At 32.1% G+C, this 21,500-nt stretch overlaps 2 protein-coding genes across 3 annotated transcripts; one reads left to right on the top strand and one right to left on the bottom strand.

Annotated features, from left to right (window-relative positions):
* Positions 1-1,063: 1,063 nt before the first annotated feature.
* Positions 1,064-10,056, top strand: LOC142546144 (NADH-cytochrome b5 reductase-like protein). The gene is made up of 13 exons (XM_075653679.1): positions 1,064-1,293; positions 1,535-1,577; positions 2,451-2,526; positions 4,965-5,024; positions 5,162-5,212; positions 5,732-5,786; positions 5,901-5,971; positions 6,050-6,101; positions 7,741-7,818; positions 7,928-8,017; positions 8,113-8,226; positions 9,654-9,722; positions 9,822-10,056. The coding sequence occupies exons 1-13, from the start codon at positions 1,150-1,152 to the stop codon at positions 9,876-9,878; spliced, it is 960 nt and encodes a 319-aa protein (XP_075509794.1). The 5' UTR covers positions 1,064-1,149; the 3' UTR covers positions 9,879-10,056.
* A 2,806-nt stretch (positions 10,057-12,862) lies between these two features.
* LOC142546143 (adenine nucleotide transporter BT1, chloroplastic/mitochondrial-like) lies at positions 12,863-16,022 on the bottom strand. Of its 2 annotated transcripts, XM_075653678.1 has the most exons (4): positions 15,731-16,022; positions 14,916-15,634; positions 13,820-13,981; positions 12,863-13,736 (listed from the first exon to the last, which is right to left on the bottom strand). In XM_075653678.1, the coding sequence occupies exons 2-4, from the start codon at positions 15,501-15,503 to the stop codon at positions 13,269-13,271; spliced, it is 1,218 nt and encodes a 405-aa protein (XP_075509793.1). In that variant the 5' UTR covers positions 15,504-15,634; positions 15,731-16,022; the 3' UTR covers positions 12,863-13,268. The 2 variants fall into 2 exon arrangements, with proteins under 2 accessions (XP_075509793.1, XP_075509792.1); XM_075653677.1 differs by having other exon boundaries at positions 14,916-16,022.
* Positions 16,023-21,500: the final 5,478 nt, after the last annotated feature.

Below are 21,500 nucleotides of genomic sequence, written 5' to 3'. Positions count from 1 at the left end.
CACATATCGTAATATTTTCATACAATAACTTGTGTACCATTAATATAAATTTTTTTATCATATATATTAATTATAAAAAGTTCAAAAAAATTACACCTCGTTAATTAGAAATATCACAGAAAATATTGCAGAATATTTTTTCTCGTAAAAAAATTAAACCTCGTTAAATGCATTGTCATAGTTACTTATTTCTCATTGTAATTAATATTTCATATATTATTTTGTCCCCCTCACAGGAGGAGCAGTCTAAGAGAAACTAATTATCAAAGAAGGATTTTAACCCTATGAGTGATGCAATATGTAATATTTTTCTTTTCGCAATTTGTAACATTTTTTTAAAAAATTATTTCTTTGTAATATTTTTCCAATCAAGTTTACTTGGAATTGAGAGATGCTCTTAGTTTATTAGCAACTATGTACCTTCCAATTCAACTTAGTATTAATTGTTTATTTTTCTGGGTTATTTTTAAATATATATTTTTATTTTGTTTCCTCTAATTTAATTTGTTAAAGAAAAATTGAGTATATATATCTATACCATATGATATTAGATATTGTGTTTGGGTCATCTCGACACGTGCAAATAAAAGGCTCTATTATTATGAGTCAAAAGATTAATAAGAAATCGAGATTCATGGAATCTCTAGAAAAATATATTTCAATTGAGAAGTGAAGCAAACAAGAAATGGAAAAGCACCGTTGTATATTGAATGAGATAAGAACCAGATGCTCCCACTTTAGCAACAGCTATTGCTGATTGAATAACAAAGGGACTCAGTTAAATGTCAAAGCCAATACATTATCGAAATATGCTTTTCAAAATGATAAAAAAGGAAAGCAAAATAAGCCAAGATTAGGTTTCTTATGAGACGGTATCACGTATCTTTATGTGTAAGACGGGTCAATCCTATCAATATTTACAATAAAAAATAATACTCTTTGTCATAAAAAATAATATTTTTTTTAAAAAAAAATTCAAGCACCACGTGGCCCTAAACCTCGCTTTATTAACATTTTTAAATTTTAAATTTTAATAATTTTTTATTATATGTATGATTTAATTAAAAGACCACAATTATATTTATAACACTATTCATTAGAAATTCATAACCCTGGTAACCGTTCAGATCGATCGAGCTGCGACCAGAAATGGCAGTGTTTTTCAGAAGACTGGCAAAATCTGCAGTCGCTTTCGGAAGCCAGACGAAGTCCAATACTGGCATTCGCTTCGGAACTCTTGCAGGTGTATCCGCTGGAATCTCCTCTTATTACTACTTCTCCTCGCCAAATTTGGTAATATTTCACTTCTTTGATGATTTAGGGCTGAATCATGCCTTTGTCCTGGTTTTCTACGGGGGTACATGTTTTAATTTTAAATCGTAATAATGAAAGCTACGATTCTGTTGGATTCACGCGCTTTCAGTTTTGGTATTCTGCTGCTGTACTCGTGATTTAACTGAAATTAGAGCTGTTGTGTATTTGGGTTGTTTCTATTATGTTTCTTTATCAAATATCTTATTTTTTTATGACTCAGGTTTACTTGGATCAACTCAATGAAGATGCTACACCAAAAATTGGTATGTAAAAGTTCCTCCTTATGTGAAGACGGTCGTGATTCAGGTCTCATTGATTTCTTTTTTTATCGGTGATTTTAATTTCAATCCATAGTAGCGTCAGTGCGACTACAAGAGTTTCAATCATATAGAGAGGCTGAAGAAATCACTTCTCTGACAATCCTGACTAGTTGTTTTACTAGCATGGGTAATATTCATAAAACAAGTTTCAATTAGAATTAAATTATGATGAGACCTAAGCTTCTCGACTGCGTATTTGAATGTACAAAGAAATAATAGTCCTAAATTTATTAAAATACCTGGTAAAGGAAAAAATATATAAAGGAACATGGAAGTACCTACCCGTGACAGATGAAGCATGGTTGATTAACTCAAAATAATTTTGATCCACTGACAGACCTGTTTTGTGGTTATTACCTCATGGAGCCCTTGGATTTTGTGAAATTTCTTGATATCTTGCCTTGAGAATGGACACAAGTTTGTAGTTAAAAAACCTCTAGTGTGGCAACTGAATCTGAGCTATCATGAAACAAGATGTATTTTACTGTATCCCAAATCCACATTGCATTTACATAAAAGTGTGTTTGGTTTTAATCATGTAAACAGTATTATAATTTGAGTTAGGAAGATGATGATGTTTAAATGCACAAGGAAAAATGTGTTAGAACTGTATTTTATAATTGTTATTAGAATCTAAGCAATTTCTATATTCTTTTGGCTTTGAATCATGTTATTAGAATATCTCTTCATTTCTCACCATAAATAATGTGTTGTGTCGCATGTAAAAAATTATTCATATAACTGAATATCATATGTTTTGAACCTATGATTGCTCTTTTTACCTCGCAATTTGTTGATTCTATTATTTGCTCTCAGCCCTGAATCCAGATAAATGGATTGAATTTAAGCTTCAAGACAAGGTGGAGGCAAGCCACAATACTCAGCTATTTCGGTTAGTCTCTTATCAGTTTTTTTACCTCTTATCTTTTGTCCCTTCAAGGCGTGTATTCTCTTGAAGTATGGTAATGTCTCTCGCGATTCTTCAGTTGTTCCATCAACTCAAGCCTCTTGTGTGGGCTAACCTCATAAAAGTGAATTAGAGTGGCTAGGGTGTGGTAGGTTTGAGTTGGATATGATATGATTGTTTCTGGAGTTTGGTTGGGGAGTGGGTTGGGAGGCACAGAGGAACTCTTGACGAGATTATGTGTGAGCAAGAGGAATGTATAGTCATAAAACTGGTAAGAATATTAGTGACTTTTCTGGGATAACTATTCACATAAGGAAGAATGGCTCTCATTATTTCAGCAGAGGATTTTTGTGGGAACAATTTCGGATTTCCTCAAATTTTGAATACCAAATATCTCTATCCAGTTCGTGTACGAAGCCTTATGTTTTCTGGATGATTGATTTGATGACAAAAGAATCTTTATTAACTAATACTTAGAATTGACAATGGCATTGAGTGCAAAGACTTTTCGAGGTGGTTCCGAGAATAGTCATGTTTATCTTTTAGTGTAATTCACTAGATCTCTAGCTTTTAAGTCTGTGCTCATAGTAGCTCTCCTTCCCTTTTTCGTAGCTCCTAGTGAAGTTACCTTTGTAATTAGATGTATCTATTTGTCATTCTCGACAATTCAGATTATGTTTTTCCTATTTTGTTGGTGGCAGCCAACCTATACTTGTGCAGTGTACATGAACTATCTTTGTTATCTAAAAAAATCTTCCTAGTTCAATTTCTCACGCATGTAATTTGTAATACATATGCCAATGTGAAGGTCGTGCCACTAACTTATTGGCTTGACGTATGTTAAACATTCTATTCTGTCAGCAAATTAAAGCAATTTATTTCAAACTCTTTAACGGGAAGTGGTTGCTTGTTGAGTTCTTCATCTAGAATTATTAGTAGATGTGTGATGAAATATATCAAGCCAAATTCTAGCTATTTTTTCATGGTTGAGACCAGAATCAAATATTTTAACCGGCCCCAAAGCTCGAAAATTATCTTGAGTTTGAGCTTCACTAAACTTAAATTTGGATTCAAACTCAATTCATTTTGTTCGAAATTAATTATCAAGCTCCATTAAGCATATGCTCAAATTCAGGCTCGAGCTCATGTAAATTTTAATAGAGTAATAAAATATGAATTAAATGTCAAAGCCTGTTAGTGTATCATGAGCTATTAAACAAATAATTCGGATTATTTTTTGTGCCAAAAAATATTTGAACATGTTCGAGCAAATATTTTTCGCGCTCAACTCGAGTTCGATAATTTCGAATTTGACAGAAGTAGTAGAGCCTGATTCCATTTCTCTAGTGTGTTTTATTCACATGTTGGTTTCGATTTCGGATAATTTTTATTGAGCCTGGTTCCATTAATTGGTTGGCAACATCTTGTAAACAAGCTACCCTAAAACAGGAAAGTAGGTAGATTGGGTTCGAAGAGCTGTTATTATTTCTTCTGGTTAGAATATTTTGCTATTTTAGGTAAATTCATCAAAATTAAAAGTTGCGGATTTCAAGAGATTATTTACAAATCCAGTATCAAACATGCTCTAGTATTATTTGACTCTTAGAAGCAACAGGCTATGTGAGGGCAGAGGAATGGTGATTTTATGGAGATAAATAGATTAAAAATATAGAGTAAAACTGACTGAAAATGGTGTCACTCCCTCTACGCTAAAATAAAATAATAATAATAAAAACTGACTAAAATGGTGCCACTCCTTCTTTACCATATAATAGGGGATTACTGATTCACTTCAATGTCCAAATCCACAGAAACCAACTGTGTTGCATAGGCACATGGAAGGCAAGATTTTTCTGACAGAGGACGATGTGGCTATGGATGTGAGTGAGGTGAATTGATATAGAGAGGGGGTCAGCTACTGAGAGGGTGCTGGCATGGGTGGAGATGATACAATTCACTTTCATTAACCTTAGTCAAATCCATATATTAAATTAATCATGGATAGAACTGGTTGAGTTCAGGTGGAGACTCTCCCGCTTAAACCCCTACAAAAGTTCCTTTTGATTTTGCTAACTAATCTAAAACCTCTCTTATAGTTCTTTTACTTATCCCAACAAGATTATTTTAATACCTGAACTTTTCTAAGTTGATAACAAACTCTGGAGCTTAGAGATGAACTCTTCCATTTGGTATTTATTAATTGTTTTTGTTGTTTACTTTTTCTGTTGCACAATATTTAATGACCAACCCTCCAAAATTAAGTCTTCTAGGCCATAAATATTTCAAGATTCTTGTTCACTGTTAACATGCTTTTCACGTCTTTTACGAGTTGTGATGGCTCAAAGTGTTGATGCAAAATAAGTGGCTTATACTCTTTGTTATCTGGTGTTAATGATATTGACCCCTGTTTTTTTAAATGGTAGATTTTCATTTGATCCCAATCTGAAGTTAGGTCTTGATGTTGCTTCTTGCATTATTACAAGGTAAATTCACAGGATGTTGATAATTTCTGCATAATTCTTTATTTTTCCAATTAGGTTTTTAAATTTTCTTTGATACAAGGATGTACAATTTGTCATATCTGTTGTCCTTGACATCTCTCACTGTTAATTTTGTGTAGGGCTCCAAAACAAAATGATGCTGATGGAAAAACCAATTATGTGATTCGCCCGTAAGTTATTAAAATTTGTACAGTAGTAGTTTACCTTATGTTTGATGTGTACAAAGTTGGTGCTAATAGTCAGCATAAAACTCCCATGCCTCTCTACCTTAATGATAACTCCCAACTCCTTTTATCTAATGTGTTGGTCTTAATTAAAAAAAAATTATTTTATCTATTGTGTTGGTATCAATTTAAAAATTATATAAATTGAGTTTCTTTCATAGTTATTGTTCTGTGTGTCAAATCTGAATTTTGCTGTATCTAAGCATGAGTTGAATGACCAACAACATTCTTAGGAGAAGCAAGGACTGTCGAGTTCAATTTTGCCAATGTTTTATTAGATGCATCATCATGTTTCAAGCGGCCTATTTATTTTTTAAGCAACCTATTAATACTGATTAAACTCCAATCAGCTAACCCTCATTCAACTGCCTGGTCCTTGCTGAGATTATGATAGGGCTAGTTACTAGAAGCAATGAGATCACTATGTAATAAGAAATTTTTTTCTCAAGCTTCTTTTATCTGCAGTTACACTCCTATATCAGATCCAGATGCTAAGGGATACTTCGACTTATTGATAAAGGTATTATTTTAAAATTGATTTCCATCCCTAAAGATAACCATGCATGTCTTTTTCATCAGTCTCTGGGCTTTCTTTTTTATGAAAACAGTTTCTAGTTATTCGAGCATGTTACAGGTGTATCCTGAAGGTAATATGAGTCAACATTTTGCTAGCTTAAAACCAGGAGATGTGGTGGAAGTGAAAGGGTAAGTAATTCAGGGGTCATTGTATTTAAATATAATGTTATCTCTGTGACAATCAGCTAATATGCTTGTTTTATCCAGGCCCATCGAAAAATTGAGATACAATCCAAACATGAAGAAACATATCGGCATGGTAGGATCATCATTAGAGTTTCACTTTAGTGTGTATTGTGCAAGTAAAGGTATATTAAGGTGACTCACAGTTCAAAATAAGAATGGGCTTGGAACTATCAGCCATAATTTAAATCTATTCTCAGAAAGTGCAATTCCAGTGTGTTGACTGCCTGTGACGTGTCTTGGTTCACAAAAATAAGTCCAAGATGCTGAGATTTAATTTTACTTTGAATTACACTTTGGCTTGATGTAGGAATGGATAGAGGTGAAGAGTGAAAGGGAAGTAAGGGAAACTATCAAAATAGATTTATAAATTGATAAATTCATAGGATATTAATAGTTAACCGTCAACTTATATCACTCTTCAGCAAAAAGATGTCAATGATGCCAAAGAAATTAGAATTCTTTGCATACTTCAGTACACAATAGACATATGGCTAAGGTTGTCATGAGATCCAAAGTATGATACTTTTGAGGTTGGGACTGAATTGTACTTTCAAAGTTGTGGGTCTTACGACCCCACACGATTTTTGAATTAATCATTTTTCAACTTCTAAATTATAAAATTATACTCGACATAACCTTCTATATTGAAAGTGTGATTGTTGTGACCCAAATCACCTATATGGCCTCTCAAATGTAGTTTTGATGGTAGTTATTAGAAACGCAAGGCGCACTACAACACTTCGGAAAGTGTTGTAAATCTGAGGCACAAATTCTAGGCATGCACTTTATTGTTATGAAGCTCCACATCCAAAAAATTACGATATATAATGCAATATTGAATTCACAAGATTTTAAATAACATTAAAAAGCTAGAAAGCAAAAGTAAATAACTCTATCTTGCACTTAATTTGCATTTACTATCTCTGCACTAGAGGTGTGCTCAAATAGGGCCTTGACTATAAAGCGCACGAAAACCGACTCTTTGTGGTTGAGGGCGGAAGCAGTGCTTCATCGAAAGATAGTGCCTCAACTTGTGTTAAGGTGCAAGGCTGAGCTTTGGCCCAAGCCTATCACCTGCCTTGTGGGCTTTCAATAAATATGGTTTTAGTGCTAGATATAGGAATAATGTATAGTTTAATACCCTGCATCGGAAGAGCACTTGTTTACTGCTGAGCTAATGAAGTCAACGCTAGAATCCATGGATGCGGGATTTAAGAGTTGTCTATGGTGATCATGTTCACTCTCGGCTCCCGGTTGGAACTGAAGTATGTACATGGATAACTGACTCTTGAGTACCTTGGTGTATGTTGGTGAATTGTTGTGCAATGGGACTCAAAACGTTCGTTATGACTAGGCCTAGAGAACCGTTACCTTCGTACTCTCTTGATAATTAGTACTCAATCAATGGCCTCAACCCAGATGTCACACACCTTGATACATTTAGCGTCATCAACTTCTAGTGGTTTGGCTAAAGCTATTTCCCAAATCAGAATTTTTTAATTGCCAAAATTTTTGAATTTTTTTCTATGCTTGTCTTGTTGTCCATATTACTTGTTACAGTGAGCGGCTAGCGAATCATCAGAGAGTTGGTGTAATTTCCATATCTGTGAACTTAAATACTCTATTTAATTTGCTGAAGAATGTGATAATCATGCTTTTATGTAGGTTCATTGAACCAATGTTGCGTAATCATTTCTCACTTTTTTATTCAGATTGCCGGAGGATCTGGAATTACTCCAATGCTTCAGGTGATAGATGCTATCGTTAAGAACCCAGATGATAATACCCAAGTAGGCCTTAATCCCATTTTTCGGTTTTTTGTTAAATCACTTCTTCTGCTCTAAAAAATTGATTAATGTGATTTTTTTGGACATAAATGATGAACTTTTACTCTTTTAGGTATCCCTGCTCTATGCTAATGTATCTCCTGATGACATACTTCTCAAAAAGAAGCTTGACCTACTTGCTGCGAGCCACCCAAACTTGAAGGTGCTACAATCATCAACTTAACCTTTTATCATTTGTGTTGAAATTTGCTCTTTTTTTTCTTAATCGAGTCAGATCTGATTACATCTCTTATTCAGGTATTCTACACTGTCGACAAGCCAACCAAGGATTGGCATGGAGGCACTGGTTACGTATCAAAGGACATGGTTGTAAAAGGCTTGCCTATCCCCAGTGATGATACACTTATTCTTGTAAGCTTCTTTGCTTTGAATATTGGTGACCCAACCCCGTCAATATAATCTGATAATGCAGCGTGAGAGTTATGTTTGGAAAGGGTAGGCAATAGTTACAGCAACATGTAGCAAACACTGTCTGTGTCTAGGCACATGCAGTTTTGATTATAAAGGAGATAAAAATCAGTTCATTTACGCTTGTTAGACCTGGAGAGCTCGTTTGTAATTTGAGCCTCTCAAATTTACTGCTGTTACGTGCATTGTTCGTACCTCAACTTTACAAACAGTATCACGTGCATTACTGTCAATACCTCATCTTAATCTCTAGCCCCACAATGGAATTACTAGTAACTTCTATCTCCTTCAATGTGGTTTCTTATGTTTTTGAGAGATAAGTCTGGTGTTGTTTTCTGGGACTAGAGGGTCTCAACTCGATACTTTGCGAATGGAGAGTTGTTAGCACAGTGAATGACGGGAAAGGTTGATGGCTGCAAGAGATGGTAGAATTTTTGTAGACAGGAGTGACTAGTAGATGTCTGTTTGGTGGCATCAATTGTGTGAACTCGTATCCGTAATTACTTAAGGTGCATACTACTGCATCCAGTACCAGTTACTATGTGTATATAGGTGTTTCATGTATCCAAATATTTCGAAATTAATACTTGCCTCTTCCAAATAACCGATTGGTAGAGCAGTCAAAACTGGCTAGCGAAAGCCCGGCGTACCTAGCCAGTATTTAGTTATGTTAGGATGCGGGGGCGGGCTGGCCCACCATTTGTGTTGATAAAGTGTCTCGCAAGTTGGCCTACTTTATTGGATACAGCAAGTGACTGGACCTCCTGGTTAATGGCCATAACTGTGAGTTTATCAAAATGAGTCAACTACTGTTACACCAGTGGATTGGTAGGGGAAGACTTTGTGGACTGGAAGGACTGCTGCTACATATAAAAGGGTAACTCCAGTGAAGAGAAGAACACTTATAATTCGAGATTCTATTCCACAATCAAAACCCAAAGAAAAAAGATTGAAAGAAAAGTCACAAGGAGATCCAAGAGGGTTGAGATGTTCTGAGGGAAGAAACTCAGTTATTCTTTTTTTTCTGGGTGTAAAGCTTGTACTTGTTAACTCTTTCTATTTCAATAAAGTGGCAGTTTCCTCCTGTGGACATAGGTCGTAAACAACTGAACCACGTAAATTTCTTGTGCTTTGATTGATTGCTTATTGTGTATTCTTGATCCTGTGATGCTTGGTTCTGTAATTGTTCACGTACAGTTCTTGGTCGGGTATCAAATTATAGTTATTCTAACAATTTGGGCGGAGCCGGAAATTGCCAACCCAACTTGTGTATTTGGCAGGCCGACCCGGCTTGCCTACATTTTGACGACTCTACTAATTGAATAATTTTACGTGGGAAATTGTTTCACTCGTTTCTGTTGCTTTTCCAGGTTTGTGGCCCTCCTGGACTGATGAAACATATATCCGGAGATAAGTCAAAGGATCGATCACAAGGCGAGGTATACATCATTCCAATAAACCAAAATCTCCCCTCTTTTTGCCACCTTTTTCTCTGTTTGCAATGATTCCCATTGCCTAATCATTTTTCCTCTTCGCAGTTGACTGGCATACTCAAGGAAATTGGCTTCACAGAAAACATGGTTTTCAAATTCTGACCACCAATTTTGATTATTGTCACGAATGAGGTGTCAAATAAATGTACTTTGATCACACAAAAATACGGTTTCGCTAGAACGTAGTTTCCTCCATTACCGTCGTGGATATTTAGTATACGGAATATATATATATGGACAGATGAATGCATTTTATAATAATTTGGCTTCGTCCGTTCCATTTTCTTTGATATTTATTTCTAAAGTATGTCTCTTGTGAGACGGTTCTATTTTTTTTATATTTATTTTTAAAGTATGTTTCTTGTGAGACGGTCTCACAATTTTTATATGTGAGATGAGTCAACCTTACTAATATTCACAATAAAAAAAAATATTTTTAGTATAAAAAGTAATATTTTTTAATAGATGAATCAAATAAGAGATCCGTCTCACAAAATACGATCTGTGAGATCGTCTCATATAAATTTTTGTCTTATTTCTATATGATAAATGTTGAATATGGTTTGCGTTGAACCCATCCTCAGAAGCATCGCACTCCAAAAACAATAGATGAAAAGTGAACCCTTCTGAAATTCACACGATGGGAGTGAATTTTGATGTTTTTTCTCCTTTGTTGACTTTCTGATTTCACATTGTTTGATTTGTGTTTCATGAATACAAAATAATTTCTATTTATTGTGTATTATAAATTTATAATGTTTGTATTTTATATTTGGGGTGGTCCTATAGGTCATTGTGGTGTCTCGCCTTTGGGCGTTAATAATTTATTATCGGGATTTGTCGAATGTTTAATGATAATGGCTCATTTATTATCTGTTTGAATATATAATTGTCATCAATTTTAATGTGTCATCCATAGTATCAAATATATATGGGCAAATGATATTTTTGGTATGCAATTTTCATTTTTTTCATTTTTTATCATGTTAACAATGAATTTGTATTTTTAATCTTGAAATTTACATTCTCTTTCATTTTTGATCTTGTTGCAATAAATTTTCATTTTTTATTTTATAACTTTTATGTTTTTTTTTTGTTTTTTTTTTAACTGGAGTCGGTAGTTTTGTCGGGAAAAACAGACTTAAGACAAAGTCATGTGACCAAATATGAAAAAAAAAACATATAGGTTATATGATTAAATTGAAATTCATCACAACATGGTCAAAAGTAGAAAAAATGCATGTTACACCACGACCAAAAATTTAGTGTACGTACCCAACATATATTTTATATGATAAAATTTCAATATTTTTTCATTATATCATGCAAAAATATTTATGGCTAGGTACCATCCAAAACATAACCTAAATCGCGCTGGTACTAAACTGATGTATTCGTTAGAAGAGCAATCGAAGTAAATTAATTGCAAAATGAACCTAGTTGTTAATTTGGATAATACCCTTAATAACTATTCTATTAATAAAAAAATACCAAAATTTTGAAAAATTCCGAATCCAATTAAAAATGAAACATAGTTAATTTCCATATTGCTACTTTACAAAAAAAGTTTGAAATCGATTCTCTTTAAATACCTTATATGATTAATTCTGATAGTGAAGTAAGATAGTGCAAGACAAATTCAAAACTAACATATGTATACATATAATTGTAATTATTTAATTTTACTCTTCATTTTTTTAAAACTATAAGAAACCAAATAAAAGGAAAAGACGTTGTATCAAAAAATTTATCAAAGGAAAAGAGAGGTAACATGGGAATAGTATATGATTTCTTAGGAAAAAAAATATCAAGATCAACTGTATAAATTTGTAGCTATTAACTAGCTAGTCATCGTGACTAAAAATTAAACTTGTTCCCTTCACGTTGTTTCTTGGAGTGTGACTCGGCCCTCCCGAAAATCGGGCACATGCCACAACCCGAGAGCCTAGGAGAAGGTGGATCGCTTAAGGCCGAGACCTCCTTAATAGTATTCGTCGCGCAATACGTGTTGCGTGTAATCGTGCATACTTGGTCATGTTGTGATAATTCTTCGAATTTTGCTTTTCCCCGGAGCTCGACGGAGAAGTACTTGTGGTCATCCCAAACTAGCCCAGAGGACCCTTGCCTTCTAAATGATGTTCCGGATCTTTGCAAACCAGCCATATCTTCTGTTTACACTCTTTTTACGATTATATTGGATCTCTCTTTCTCTTGCTCAAAAGCCAAGATCGATGAACAATATATATATAGATATATAGTACGATCAGTTCAATTCTTGATGAAATTTTTGGCGTTGGCTTCTGTAAATTGATTGATTTGATAATGTTTAACCTCACTTTTCTTCCCAAACGTGATATATATATATATATGTATATATATATGTATATATATATGGTCATCGGATGTACATTTCAAATTTTCAAATGGATTAAAGAAAATAACAAACATAGTCATAGGGCAAGTGAGGTCACAATGAAGAATCTCTATATTTGGTTGAGGCCAAATGGGGAATTAATTGGTCTATTGACTAGTCTTTTCTTTTTCCTTTTTTTTTGAAGGAACTATTCATTTCTCTTTTTTTAATAAATACAAGTGATTAAAATGTGATCCAGGAATTTTTAACTTGTTAAATTTACATTTAATAGTAGGTTGAGTCATCTAATTAGTTCAAGATCCGATTCATCGTTTTTTTTTCCTCGGGTTTGATTATGTTATAACTATATAATTCGGAATTAGGTTGATAGAGTCTTCATGTTTCAAATCTACATAAGATTATGCTTGGATCTAATTAGTGTTTTATTTATTTGAAACATGGATTGAAAGATTTTCCAGTAGTAAGTTTCAAGTTCTTAATATATAATATATATTTTTGTGAATTGTTGGTGTAATTTTGGACAACTTTTGGTGATTTAAAAACCTCCATTTGTTTGCTGTTGCAAACTGTTGATCTTGTCAACCTTTTCACGCTCGTAATTTGATAGTAATAAAATTTCATATCCTTAAACCATCCAAAATTTGAAACCAATCTATAATCACTCGAAACTGACATGGAAAACATATCTCAAAGAACGAGGCCCCCAAAAAAATAAATAAATAATGATAACAATTACACATATATTTCAGTTGTTATTATGATAAATTTAATAAAAATAATAATATTTATAATACAGCTAAAATGACATTTACCCAACTTAAATGAATTATTATCATCTTTCGTGAGCTTGAAAACTTTGTCATCCTAGACAAATAATGGTACTCGATTGAAGGATATTCTTAACGTAAATTGTATCTAGTTTCAATGGAAGGATATAAATTAATCTTTCTTTGGCTTCAGTACCATCTCATCACATAGGAATCCAATGCAAAAACTAAACACTCAAATACACAGCGACAGTAGTTTCTTCTCGATCTTTAATGTAAGGGTATGGGAGAGTTGAAGGGCGATGAGATTTCCTCGAATCGTACCTCAAAAATGGGCTTTTAATAAACCTTCTACCGATCTTCATCTTCAACTAAAATTTTCTTGCACGCCTCGTAGCACATGAAAGAAATTCCTGCAGCAGGGACTAATTTCATGCAGCTAGGACCCAACCCTCGATAAAGGCCCTCTACCCCTTCATGTTTGAGTATACTTAGAAGGGCATGAAGCATGTTTCTATACTGTCTACCATTGAGCGCACCAGCTTGCATATGTTTCCGAGCTACCTCGAGAGGAAAAGTTGCAGTGCTCGAAATTGCACCAGCAGCCGATCCTATCAAGAGCGTGGCTATATTTTCAATTTCATCCTTATCAAAAACCTTCTTGTAAGCTTTTCTTAACGAGTCATAGGCAAAATAATTGGTGGCAGCATATGGAATTACTCCTATTATACTTGGTGTAAGGCCTCTGTAAAGCTCGGCAGGTCCCTCCTCCCGTACTATTTTCAAGAAAGCATCCATGAGATTTTTGTACGAACCTCTCTGAGGATGATAAAAATAACGCAACTGAAACTTTGTGATAAGAAAATAGATAAATGAATGACAAGAAAATGGAGTTCTTGTACCTGAATGGTTAATCGAGTTTTGAGCAGCTCGAGTGGATAGGTACATATGGTAGAGCTGATTCCAGCTACAGCACCGGCAATTAGAGAAATGGGCACATGTATTTTGGGTTGTTCTCCAGGTTTAGCAGTCAACTGGTTCTTTACCGTATCATACGCGAATAACTGCAGTTATCAGAGAGAATATGTCAAGAAAAAAGTCAAAACAATGCTTGCATGTCCCACATCAACTCCATACCAATCTGTAGAGCACAGAAATATGTGCTATGCCCTCCCACCTAATTAGTTAAACAAATCTATTAGGTGTGTGCTCTCTCCTCTGTGATGTATAGCCAATTAATACTGCTACTCTGGTTGAGAACCAACGAAACCAAATTATGACATAAAAAACCTACCATCAGGTCTGTGTTAATAGTGTAGCTTGTAACCACATTTTTTACTGGATCAAAGTGCATGCACGAAATATTGATGCTCAAGGGATTTATCAAAAGTAGAACATCAAAGGTGTCCGCCACTCAATAATTGGAAAATATCATGGGTCCCATATCAACTCCACACTAAGTAAAGGAGATTGGCATGTAAACATGAGAGGCTCCCACACCTAATGGGCCAGTTTCTTGGATCTAGGCTATCCCACTCTGCCCATAAAAAGAACAAAGAATAACCTGGTTTGAGTGATTCTGAAACTGGGATTTCGAAGTTAATTGAAAATATGGTGGCCCAGTCACATCTCTCTACCATTAATATTCAGTACATCTGTGCCTTTTACATCACATTTCAAAACAGAAGAATGAAAGTACATCCACAGTTTTCTTCACAAAATTATAGCACATCAACAAACAAATAAAACTCGGCTAGTCACCACATGCAACAATTTTATGTTTTTATCAGCAAGTCAATCCAGACGTAAATTCCAATTAATAGTTACAATCAATAGAACATCAGCATTAACAATAGTAAACACAAACAACAACATAACATTTCGAATACCAATAGTTCTTTAATACGAGCCTGCCCAAAAAAACAAAGATGCTGCCACATTTAAGATAATAAATGTGAAGTCAAAACTAACAAAGGAACACAGAACAGACTAAAGTACCTCTATAGCTTTGCTTGGTGCAACCCGAATCACATTAACCAGATTACCTCTAAATAACCCCTGCCATCCTTCATGCTTCATGATATCCCGAAACACTTCAGCCGTTGAATGGCCACAAGTTCCGACCATTAAATGAGTCCGTATCGTCTCCAAAGGCGCAACCGATGTCCGGGACACAGCACCGGAAATTGCCCCACTTATCAACCTCCTAAGAGATGGATTTCTGATCGTCATTTTAAACCTAAGACCCCGTTTCCTACTCTTTTTCTTCGGCAACACCCCTTCTTCCTCCACTTCCAACGCTTCTTCAATCTCCAACTCCGGAAAGCTGCCCACAAGCAGGCCAGGCTCGGGTAGGGCATTTTTACAAAAAAAACTCGAGGGCAGAACCTTAAAACGACTTTGATCAGTGGAATTCGGAGAGTTTGGTGATAAGCCAAAGCCCATTCCCATCTGCCCAACACTCGCAAATAGACCTCCAAGATTATATTTTTCACCTTGGGGACACCACAAGAACCCTATTCCAGAATTTTTCAGCAACCCCTCATCTCCAATTCTTTCAGCACCCATTAATCCTCTTCCATCCATATGACCCAGATCAAAAGGACACAAATCTTGTGCTTAAAAATTACGCAACACCACCACCTCACCCACCTACTCAATGTTGAATATCTTGTGCTTAAAAATTACGCAACACCACCACCTCACCTACCTACTCACTGTTGAGCATAGAAATGATAAATTAAATTTTGTAAAATAGTTAGCAACAGTAAATAAATAGATGCACAACAACAACATGCGAAAAGGAATATTACGTCGCATCAGAAACAAGAAGAAGCAAGAGGAGAGATTATCTGGATTGCCTTTGCTGAATATGGAAGCCCCAAATAAATAAAACTCTTTTTTCTTAAAAAAAAAAAAGAAGATTATATTTCCCTTGGTTGGCTGGTCTTCTTTTGTTTATCCTTCCTTCCCTCTAAGCAGAGAGAGGAAGGTCACTTTGTAGTTTACCCTTGCTCTCTATTCTTTATATGCCCAAATGCTTTGCTTGCGTGTTCGCTGTCCTTTCGGTGTCGGAGAAAACACAGTTGCTTTCGATGGGGATTCGAATTCATCAATTATTTTATTTTGATGTTTCGTGGAAATCAAATCTTTAAATACAATTTACTAATATAATTACTTACTATTATGTTAACGGTAAATTTAAGAAAAATGCATCTGTCAACATTTCAATTAAGATTCAGTACTTAGATATATTTTTTTAGGAATCAGTACCTAAAAAATATATACTTTTAATTTTAACCCTTATAAGACAAAATTTACATTTTTACCCTTTATATTATTTAAATAAATATATTATTTTATTCACAAACATTACATCTTGCTTTTTTATTTAAAATATAGTTTTTAAAAAATATTGTTTCTCAATTATCATGGAATAAAAGTAAATACTTATTTTGACATACAAAGTACCTATTATGGGGTTTCAGATACTTGATTTCGCTCTTTGAATACTCCAAATATATAAGAAAATACTGTATTTTCGAGCATTGATCATAAATTCAGTCATTGTTGGTCTTTTAATGAAAAATACATTAGGATGACTTATTCATGTCATTTTATTTTTTTTAAAAAAAACATAGGTCATCACTCATCGTGAAATAAGATTAAATATTTATTTTGACCTACAAAATACCTATTTTGGAGTTCCAAATGTTTGATTTGACTCTATAAATACTCCAAATGTTTAAGAAAATACTGGATCTTCGAGCTATCACAATAAATTCAATAATTGTTGGTCTTTTAATTGAAAATGCATTAAGATGACTTATTCATGTCATCTAATTTTTGAAAAAACACAGTTTCTCACTCATTGTTGAATTAGAAAAAAGTACTTATTTTGATCGATAAAATACCTATTTTGAGGTTCCAAATATTTGATTTGGCTATTTGAATACTTCAAATGTGTAAAAAAAATACTTAAGTTTCAAGTAATATTAAGTGACGTTTGATGGTGTCATTTATGAAGTTAAAATGTGATAATTAAATTGGTACAAATAGTATCTAATTAGAATCTATAAATAAATGATTTTACCCCGTAAATACTCATATCCAATTATTTGAGAATGCCAAAATATAATTTGAAGTTAATATTAAGTGACATCGATGATGAAATTCGTGAAGTAAAAATGTGATACTTAAATTAATACAAATAATACATAATTCGAGTCCACAAATACTTGATTTTACCTTCTAAATACTCAAATTCGATTGAGTATGTGAAAATACATAGTTCGAAGATAATATTGAATGTTATTTGATAATGAGATTTGTGAATAAAAAACGTGCTACCTAAATTGATACAAATAGTACCTAATTTCATTTCACATATACTTGATTTACTCTTTTAAGACTCAATTTTGATTATTTATTGATATAAAAAATATAGTTTCAAGTAATATTGAGTTACTTTTGTGAAGTTAAAATATGATACCTAAATTAGCACAAAAAGTATCTAGTTCGAGTATATCAATACTTAATTTTACTCCCTAAATGAGAAGTACTTAATTTGAGTTTGCAAATACTTGATTTCGTAAATGAGATACTCACAATATGTATTAAAATACTGGATATTCGAATAAGAAAAGTAAGTTCACCAAGTGTTGGTATTTTTATAGAATATACATTTGGATGACATATTCATTTCATTTAATATTTAAAAAAAAAAACAAATTCTCAACTAAACATGAAAATTTTAAAGTACTTATTTTTACTTGAGATGTACCTAATTTGAGTTTGCAAATACTTGATTTCGTAAATGAGATACTCCCAATATATATTAAAATACTGGATATTTGAATAGACAACGTAAGTTCACCAAGTATTGATATTTCTATGGAATAAGCATTTGGATGACATATTCATCTCATTAATATTTTTTTGCAAAAGAAAACAAATTCCCAACTAAGCATGTGAATTTTAAAGTACTTATTTTATTTGAGAAGTACCTAATTTGAGATTGCAAATATTTGATTTTGTATATGAGATACTCATAATATGTAATAGAATATTGGATATTCGAATATACAATGTAAGCTCACCAAGTGTTTATCTTTCCTTGGAAGATGCATTTAGATGACATATTCATCTCATTTAATATTTTTTTGTAAAAAAACAAAAAAAATTCCCAGCTAAGTATTTAAATTTTAAAATATTTAGTTTTACTTGAGAAGTATTTAATTTGAGTTTGTAAATAATTGATATCTTGAATGACATACTCACAATATGTATTAAAATACTGGATATTCGAATAGGCAACGTAAATTTACCAAGTGTTGTTCTTTTCATGGAAGATGTATTGATACGAAGAGTATCTAAATTGGTGAAGTTAAAAATATGATAGCTAAATTGGTACAAAGAGTATCTAATGCGAGTTCGCAAATACTTGATTTTACTCTTTAAATACTTATATCCAACTATTTTGGGATGTCAAAATATATAATTTGAAGTTAATATTGTGTGGTCTTTGATGATGACACTCGTTAAGTAAAAATGTGATACCTAAATTAATACAAATAACCTAATACGAGTCCACAAATACTTGATTTTACCATTAGATACTCAAATTCGATTATTTGATGATGTCAAAATATATAATTTGAAGTCAATATTAAGTGACCTTTGATGATGAGATCTGTGAAATAAAAATGTGATACCTAAATTGTTAAAAGTATTACATAATTAGATTCAACTGATAATTGATTTTATCATTTAAAAACTCAAATTTGATAATAAGTATAATGAAAGAATATTGATATATATAATGAATGATTACCAATAAATATTATGAATGAATACTAATGTGGATGATATCAAATGAAGTATTGCCTTGTTATTTAATGAATACCAACAAGTATTGTGAATGAATATTAATGATATTATAAATTAATACTCATAAGTATAAAGAAAATAATACTAATAAGTGTGATGAATAATTACCAATAAATATTATGTCAAATAAGAATAATTGTCAAATAAGTCATTCAATGAATATCAAAAGTATTGTCAATTAATATTGATGAGTATTTTATAAATCATTAATTCAAAAATCGATAGATATACTTAAAATGCAAACTTCAAGCTCATTTACGAACTATGTTCATAATGCATCTTCCAATTAGTCCACGATGAATAATGAACCATGTTTATTTATTTAAATGATATGAATAAGTATCATAATGAATTTTCCAAGGAAAGATTGCATATTCGAATATCCAGTATTTTAATGCATATTGTGAGTATCTCATTTACGAAATCAAGTATTTGCAAACTCAAATTAGATACTTCTCAAGTAAAACTAAGTACTTTAAAATTTTCATGCTTATTTGAGATTTTTTTTTACCAAAAAAATATTAAATAAGATGAATATGTAATCCAAATACATATTTTAATGGAAAGACCAATACTTGGTGAACTTACGTTTGCATATTCGAATATCAAGTAGTCTATTTATATATTATGAGTATCTCGTGTACCAAATCAAGTATTTGCATTATGAAACTAGGTACTTCTCAAGTAAAATTAAGTACTTTTAAACATCCATGCTTATTTGAGATTTTGTTTTTTTTTTTTTACAAAAAAATATTAAATGAGATGAATATGTCATCCAAATGCATATTCCATAGAAAGACCAACACTTTGTGAACTTAAGTTTCATATTCGAATATCCAGTATTCTATTACATATTATGAGTATCTCATGTACCAAATCAAGTATTTGCAATATGAAATTATGTATTTCTCAAGTAAAACTAAGTACTTTAAAATTTTCATGCTTATTTGGCAATTTGTTTTTTTTTTTACAAAAAATATATTAAATGAGATAAATATGTCATCCAAACGAATCTTCCGTGGAAAGAAAACACTGGGTGAACTTACGTTGGATATTCGAATATCCAGTATTCTATTACATATTATGAGTATCTCCTGTACCAAATCGAGTATTTGAAAACTCAAATTAGGTACTTTTCATCCAAATGCATATTCCATGAAAATACCAAAACTTGGAGAATTTACATTGCCTATTCGAATATCCAGTATTTTGTTACATATTGTGAGTATCTCATTTACGAAATCAAGTATTTGCAACTCAAATTAGTTACTTCGCATGTAAAACTAAGTACTTTAAAATATTCATGCTTATTTTAGAATTTGTTTTTTGTTTTTTTACAAAAAATATATTAAATGTGATGAATATGTCATCCAAATGCATTTTACATGAAAAGTCAACACTTGGTGAACTTACGTTGCATATTTGAATATCCAGTATTCTATGACATATTATGAGTATCTCCTATATCAAATCAAGTATTTACAAACTCAAATTAGATACTTCTCATCCAAATGCGTATTCCATGGAAATACCAACACTTGGAGAACCTACGTTGTCTATTCAAATATATAATATTTTAATACATATTGTGAGTATCTCATTTACGAAATCAAGTATTTGCCAACTCAAATTAGGTACTTCTCAAGTAAAACTAAGTACTTTAAAATTTTCATGCTTATTTGAAAATTTGTTTTTTTAACAAAAAAATATATTAAATTAGATGAATATGTCATCCAAATGCATTTTCTATTGAAATACCAATACTTGGTGAATTTACGTTGTCTATTCGAATATCCAGTATTTTAATACATATTGTGAGTATCTTATTTACGAAATCAAGTATTTGCAAACTCAAAATAGGTATTTCTCAAGTAAAACTAAATATTTTAAAATTTACAAATAGGTATTTCTCAAGTAAAACTAAATATTTTAAAATTTACATGCTTAGTTTGGAATTTAATTTTTTTTATAAAAAAATATTAAATGAGATGAATATGTCATTCAAATACACCTTTCATGAAAAGACAAACAATAACTAAATTTATGGTGATCTTCGTATTTTCTTACACATTCGGAGTATTTAAAGAGTCAAATCAAGTATCTGGAACTTCAAAATATATACTTTATATGTCAAAATAAGTACTTAATCTTACTTCATGATGAGTGAACAACTATATTTTTTTAAAAATAAAATGACATGAATAAGTCATCATAATGCATTTTTAATGAAAAACCAACAATGACTGAATTTCTTGTTATTTTTCGAAAATATATTATTTGTTTACACATTTGGAGTACTATTCAAATAACAAAATCAAGTATCTGAAACCCTATAATAGGTACTAATATTTTGGTAGATGGAAAACACACAATTAATTTGGTGGATAAAACTATATATTTATTTAAATAATAAAAGGGCAAAATGTAAATTTATCTTTGTAGGTAGCTAAAACTAAGTTTGTATAGTTGTCAGGTATTGATTTGTAAAAAAAATCATATAGGTACTGAATATTAAACAAAAGATGTACAGAGATATTTTTTTGAAATTTGCCCTTATGTTAATCCGAATATTTATCTTGTACATATTTAAAAAAACAAAGATTTATCGTTGTAAAAAAAAAGTTATAACTTAATTAATCATCATTTATTTGTTGAGATTTTCAATAATTTACAAATTTATCGAACCATATGGTG

The sequence above is a fragment of the Primulina tabacum genome, chromosome 5 (genome assembly GCF_025594145.1).
Source record: "Primulina tabacum isolate GXHZ01 chromosome 5, ASM2559414v2, whole genome shotgun sequence".
Lineage (NCBI taxonomy): Eukaryota > Viridiplantae > Streptophyta > Magnoliopsida > Lamiales > Gesneriaceae > Primulina > Primulina tabacum.
This window is presented reverse-complemented; position numbering and strand designations above follow the sequence as displayed.

Excerpts from the sequence above, each read along its gene's own strand:
- LOC142546144 (XM_075653679.1), top strand. The coding sequence starts at position 1,150 with ATGGCAGTGTTTTTCAGAAGACTGGCAAAATCTGCAGTCGCTTTCGGA. Across the intron at positions 5,213-5,731 it reads ACCAATTATGTGATTCGCCC|TTACACTCCTATATCAGATC; the intron begins GTAAGTTATTAA and ends TTTTATCTGCAG. Across the intron at positions 5,972-6,049 it reads GATGTGGTGGAAGTGAAAGG|GCCCATCGAAAAATTGAGAT; the intron begins GTAAGTAATTCA and ends TGTTTTATCCAG.
- LOC142546143 (XM_075653677.1), bottom strand. The coding sequence starts at position 15,503 with ATGGATGGAAGAGGATTAATGGGTGCTGAAAGAATTGGAGATGAGGGG. Across the intron at positions 13,982-14,915 it reads CACCAAGCAAAGCTATAGAG|TTATTCGCGTATGATACGGT; the intron begins GTACTTTAGTCT and ends TGATAACTGCAG. Across the intron at positions 13,737-13,819 it reads AAACTCGATTAACCATTCAG|AGAGGTTCGTACAAAAATCT; the intron begins GTACAAGAACTC and ends TATCATCCTCAG.